At 46.8% G+C, this 6136-nt stretch overlaps 1 protein-coding gene across 1 annotated transcript in view; it reads left to right on the top strand.

Annotated features, from left to right (window-relative positions):
- The first annotated feature begins 150 nt into the window (after window positions 1–150).
- strn (striatin, calmodulin binding protein) overlaps window positions 151–6136 on the top strand; it is a 59290-nt gene continuing 53304 nt past the window's right edge. Inside the window, 1 exon segment of the mRNA XM_048249005.1 lies at window positions 151–530. Coding sequence (XP_048104962.1) covers window positions 309–530 — 222 coding nt within the window. The 5' untranslated portion in view covers window positions 151–308.

Below are 6136 nucleotides of genomic sequence, written 5' to 3'. Positions count from 1 at the left end.
TCATTTGCTTTTAGATGCCCTCCAATCTGATTGGTGATCTCCGTGTGAATGGGCCTTTGTGACCAATCCAAACCGAGGATGTTGACCAAACGCGGAGGGGGGAAAAATCTAGGCGTGCGTTTAGAGTTGACGTCACCGCATGACAAGACAACCAGACATGAGTTTGCATGCTCAGCACCAGAAGAGAGAGCTGCGAGAAGCGTGATACATTGTCCATTTTGTGCACATAGACGGATATACACCAAAGTGACAGGGGAGAAAATAGGCGACACAACTGGGCATTGAGACCCCCCGAACCTGGCCTGGCCATGGACGATCAGGCAGGGCCCGGAGTGTTCTTCAACAATAACAACAACTCGTTGATAGCCAGCGTCGTCGGTGGGAAAGCACCACAAACCGGCGACGGCGGGGGCGGTGAGGCGGCTAGGGCGCAGTACAGTATTCCGGGGATACTGCACTTTCTGCAGCACGAATGGGCCCGGTTTGAGGTCGAAAGAGCGCAATGGGAAGTGGAACGGGCAGAATTGCAGGTATGTAACCTATCCAGTAAACGGGGTTTGGTTTTAGATAACGGGGTGGCTGGAATGTGGCGAACATTCCATGGGGCTGGATGTTTTCCCTCTTGAGGGGCTTTTCATGTGCAGACTGCCTGCCAGTGCCACGGAGCTATGTGGTTAGCCGCGGCTAACAGGAATGACGTTTTGACATTAAGAAGTTGTGCAAGTTGTCTCTCGCTTTAACTTTTAATTCCCTCACTCAAACCCAAACCCCAACTGCGTTTCCGTGACTCATAATTTAAAACCAGCACATGTGTGTTTTATAGGGAGGCAAAGCTAGTTAACGTTAGCCTGTTAGCCTGGGTACCTTGTTTCAGACGGCCGTGATGGAATTCCAAAAATGTTCACGCTGCTGGAACTGTTTGACAAGCCCTGCGCCCCGCCCCCTGTTATTGAGGCACGACATGCAGCTGTAGGGGTTTGTGTCCTCAATCGCTCGAAGCATCTCTGCTTCACCTATATCCACAATCAGAACACATATATAAACCACTGCGTTATGGACTGTCTTGAATATGAAACACTTCCATAAAGAGCCAAACCTCATTATCCTGCGACGTAGGTTAATACAGGCAATTGCAAAATGCACCAGACCAAGGTTCACTCTTGGCAGTCACGTTTAACTGAGCCATACCACTGTTTTTGTTTTGGGAAAACATGGCTATTGCAATACTATTACTTTTTCAAGTTTTTAGACTTGAATGTAGAGAGGGTTATAAAGAGGCACAGCTTGAACAAGCCCTTAAAAATGTGTTATCTAGGCCTACATCTTGATTCTTTAGCGTTACAGTAGTTTGTACCCTGGCTGGCTTCTGTTTGTGGCTGGGACTTCAAACACTTCTTATGGGATTTTCTCTTCCTTTGCCCTGGGACACATGTATCCTGGTTGTACCAGACACACACACACACACACACACACACACACACACACACACACACACACTGCCCATCACCATGTTTCTTTAAAGGCAAGGTCCTCGATCCTGGCCCAAGTTGGGCATTGTTGGAGCCTGAGCACCTGTTTCTTGTAGATTGGCTACAGTAGTCAATGGCTTGGAGCGAAGGACCTGCTTTTGTGTTCTGGTTTAGCCTACAGCCAGCGGACCCAAACAACCTGGGGGTCTCGGAGTGAGCTATGCTACATTTGCTTTCCTTGGCCTTGACTAAAAGACTAATAAACTGTAAGAGTAAAAAAAAATGAAACACTGAATCTCTGTTTCTGATTGGTCCTGGATAACTGAGGCACTCAGTAATTTATGGCTCACCTTAAATGAATGTGTGTGTTAGTGTGCGACACTTCAGAAGGCTGTGAGTTAGAGGCGTTATGCCTTACACTGGTTTTAAAGGGCAGCGTCCTATTGGAGAAGGATCCAAACCAATGGCGTGTATCCTCATTTTGGCATTTGTGCATCACATGCTTTGAAGTGGCTGAGCAAATGAAGCCCAATACATACACACACACACACACACACACACACACACACACACACACTGCCCATCACCATGTTTCTTTAAAGGCAAGGTCCTCGATCCTGGCCCAAGTTGGGCATTGTTGGAGCCTGAGCACCTGTTTCTTGTAGATTGGCTACAGTAGTCAATGGCTTGGAGCGAAGGACCTGCTTTGTGTTCTGGTTTAGCCTACAGCCAGCGGACCCAAACAACCTGGGGGTCTCGGAGTGAGCTATGCTACATTTGCTTTCCTTGGCCTTGACTAACAGACTAATAAACTGTAAGAGTAAAAAAAAATGAAACACTGAATCTCTGTTTCTGATTGGTCCTGGATAACTGAGGCACTCAGTAATTTATGGCTCACCTTAAATGAATGTGTGTGTTAGTGTGCGACACTTCAGAAGGCTGTGAGTTAGGGCGTTGTAACGCACACTGGTTTTTAAAAGGGCAACGTCCTATTGGAGAAGGATCCAAACCAATGACGTGTATCCTCATTTGGCATTTGTGCATCACATGCTTTGAAGTGGCTGAGAGCAAATGAAGCCCAATACATACACACACACACAGACACAAACACACACACCGATCTCATGTGCTTGATTATGACTTCTATTTGATGGAGATTAATGACTTATAATTCAGAGAAGCAACCACTTTTCTGTGTGTGTGTGTGTGTGTGTGTGTGTGTGTGTGTGTGTGTGTTGTGTGTGATGAATCTAGTTGCAGCTCTACTATGTTGCAGCTTTGGGGGTCTTCCTCGCTGTTGGTTGCACCCTGCCTCCTTAATAGGGAGAGAGTGAGCTTTAGTGGCTCACCAGGGAATGTCAAAACGGACTAGGAGGAGGACACTGGGTGACCGAGAGAAAGAGCATGAGAAAAGGGGGAATGCATAGATTTAAGTGGCTTTAATGCCCCCTACAGCAAGAATTGCATGCCCACTCTATCATAACTGGCCCAAACCAGCGCTATTATGCTGTGTGTGTGTGTGTGTGTGTGTACTCAAGCTTAGCATATTATTCATTGAGGTCTCACCATCTCCATGCCAACGGCTCCGCTTTCCAAGACGCAGGTGGGATGAAATGAGAACAGTGTGCTGTAGAACTCATCCAGAGTGAACACACACACACACACACACCTCCCACGCCACAGGGAGCATAGAGGCAGGAGAGAAATCCACAGCCACAGTAAACCACTTGAACTCAGTGCTCACCTCCCACACCTCCAACACTCCAGTGGCGATGGTGGAGGTGGCGGTGGCGGCTGCCACACTGCTCACGTCAGGGCAAAGGTGGTGATGCCAGTGTCGGCCAAAGGACCGGTTGCACCAGGAAAGGCTCAGAGAGCAAAAAGAAGAACACACACACACACACACACACACACACACACACACACAGGCTCTGAATGAGACAGACAGACAGACAAGGACTGATGGCTTTAACCTTTAAACACTGTTTGTTGCTACCGCCCTTAGTTCACTGTTATCGGCTCTTATATTAAAGCAGTCCTGCAGGTTCAGGTGCAGTCCTGTCAGCCACAGAAACACTTTCTCTTGGGATCTCAGTTTGCTCCCCTTGTTTGACTTGGTCACATCAGGCCATAAGGCATTACTTAGCAACAGTAGTGAGAGGTGGTCAATCTGGATCACTGCCAGTCCTGGTCACTTTCGATAAGAGTGTTTGCTAAATCCATCTTACTTCACTTAAACACTTATGCAACAGGGTATCAGAGTGTACGGGAGTTTTTGCCAGCAAAAATCATATGGGCATCAGAATCAGTCAAGTCACTCTGCTCATACACTGTTAGATAGATGCAGATAGTCTTTAATGATGCCTCATTGAAATGGCTCTCTCAGAAGTTCCATCTAAACACTCATCAAAATTGTGTACCAGCAATCATCACTGTGGAAAAGTTCCTCTTGACTTGGGTTTGTCAACTATTGCACAAATTGTTCCCTAAAGATATAGTGGCTGCTTTAAACGTATGGATGTTTATGTAGGTTGAGCTGCATCCTCTGTTTGACTTTTGTGAAGTATCAGGAAAGTATCCAGTTTACAAACATCCGACCCGACCATCAGGAGAATGCTGGGAATGCACTTCATTCCCCTGACCATCTAAATAACGCGTAGCCCCGCACAGTCCCACCTAGTCCCATGCAGTCCAAAGTAGCCCCACGCAGTCCCATGTTGCCCCACGCAGTCCCATGTTGCCCCACGCAGTCCCATGTTTCCCCACGCAGCCCCATGTTGCCCCACGCAGTCCCATGGGTACCCATTTAGCGCGGATACCCAGTTCGTCCATTCATCCTATCTGTGACAATAGCGTTGTGTAGTGCAATACCAGGCATTCTGGGCTTGCACTGGCAACATCAGACACTCCATTCTCCTTATTCTGTAATCAGTGTGGCATCAAAATGAGTTGAAAGGCATTATTTGAGGGTAAAAGAACTGCGTTGTGTTGCTTTAAAGTGTGGTAGGGGTGTAGCAGGGAGAGAGGGGAAATGTACTGTCGCAGGAGTGTGACGGATGCCGCTCTAGAGGGGGTGCCCCCCAGAATGGTCTGTCCCAAGGCTGGTATGAGTAGGGTTCCCCCCCCCGTTTGTGTTCTCTCTCTCTCTCTCTCTCTTTCTCGATCTCTCTCTCCCTCTGCTTTGGCGCTTTTATTGATGTGTTTATTTAATGATTTTTTTGTTTTCTGTCCGCGAGCTGGGCCAGTATGACTCATTCTGCGCAGTGGTTCATCAGGCACACACACACACACACACCGCACCACTAGTTTGCTCACACTCACATACTTTCTCCTTCTTTCTCCTGTTTTGCTTCTCAGGAACTTTAAATGAGTTATAATGAGGAACACTCTAATTAAGAATTCTCCTTCAGAATGTGCTCGCCCACAGAGAGAGAGAGAGAGAAGAAAGAGAGAAGAGAGAGAGAAGAGAGAGAGAGAGAAAGAGAGAGAGAGAGAGAGAGAGAGAGAGATAGAATAGAATAGAGAGACAGAGAGAGAGAGAGAGAGAATAGAGAGACAGAGGTGGGGCAGCTACAGACCGATAAAGAGGCTGAGGTCCCATGAAGGAGAGAGGGCCAGAGAGAGGTTGGGTTGATACTATACATGTCTGTCTGTCTCTGTTTCCACTCCAGCTGTTTTATTTTTTACTACCAGTGTTTATTGAGGTGAGGATGTTTGTGTGTAGCTGCAGTCCATATTTCCTGTGTGTGTGTGTGTGTGTGTGTGTGTGTTGGCTGGCCACTGAGCCCCTCGTTAGAATACCAGACAGGGGTACTCATGGTAGGACCAGCCTCACCGGCCAGAGAGGAAGTCACTCGGAGCAACACACACACACACTCAGAGAGAGACCGAGAACCAACACGTACACATACATACGCATGGGCAAACACAGGAAACACACACAAATGGAAACATACATGTAATGTTTACAGAGTATACATATAAGTCTGGCCATTTTAGTTGGCTACTAGGGTGTGAACTCATCTTTCTTGTTTTCCTCTCTACTGCGTGGAGGAGCAGGTGTTTTCATAGTCATAGAGCAAGCTCCACCACAAGCCGTCCGAAACACAAACATTTCAACGCTAAAAAAAAACACACTTTACGCTCTCTTGGAAAACCACACGATGCGCACAAGACACTTTCCTACTTGAAGCATCGCATTATTAAATTTGCAGTTAGCTAGCCTAGCTCTGTTTCCCCTCAGTCATTTCCCTGTTACGACAACACAACACACAAACTACAACACACAAACTACAACTTTTACAATTACCACAAGTAGTACAGCCACCGTAGTAGCTTAGCTATCTCTTGTCTTAGGATCACAGGCTCATTACCCAATCAGAGCTGTCACTAGTGCTTAGTGTTGTGCCTCTCTTAAACATTCCTACTGGTTGCATTATGTGTGGTTTTTACATCTCCAGCAGGTAGCCCGACTGTCATTTTTCTCATCCATGCACACAACAGCAGCTTAAACAACTACTCCTATAACATTGAACAACAAGGCTTTAATATCGATAACTGGAAGTAGGCCTATATCAACAGCTAGGATGAACAGATGAACAGAGTAGCCAGCTCTCTCTGTCTGTCTCTTTCTTTCTTTCTTTCTTTCTTTCTTTCTTTCTTTCTTT

The sequence above is a fragment of the Alosa alosa genome, chromosome 7, assembly GCF_017589495.1.
Source record: "Alosa alosa isolate M-15738 ecotype Scorff River chromosome 7, AALO_Geno_1.1, whole genome shotgun sequence".
In the NCBI taxonomy this organism is placed as follows: Eukaryota; Metazoa; Chordata; class Actinopteri; order Clupeiformes; family Clupeidae; genus Alosa; species Alosa alosa.
Note: the sequence above shows the minus strand (reverse complement) of the source record. Positions and strands in the feature narration are given on the sequence as shown.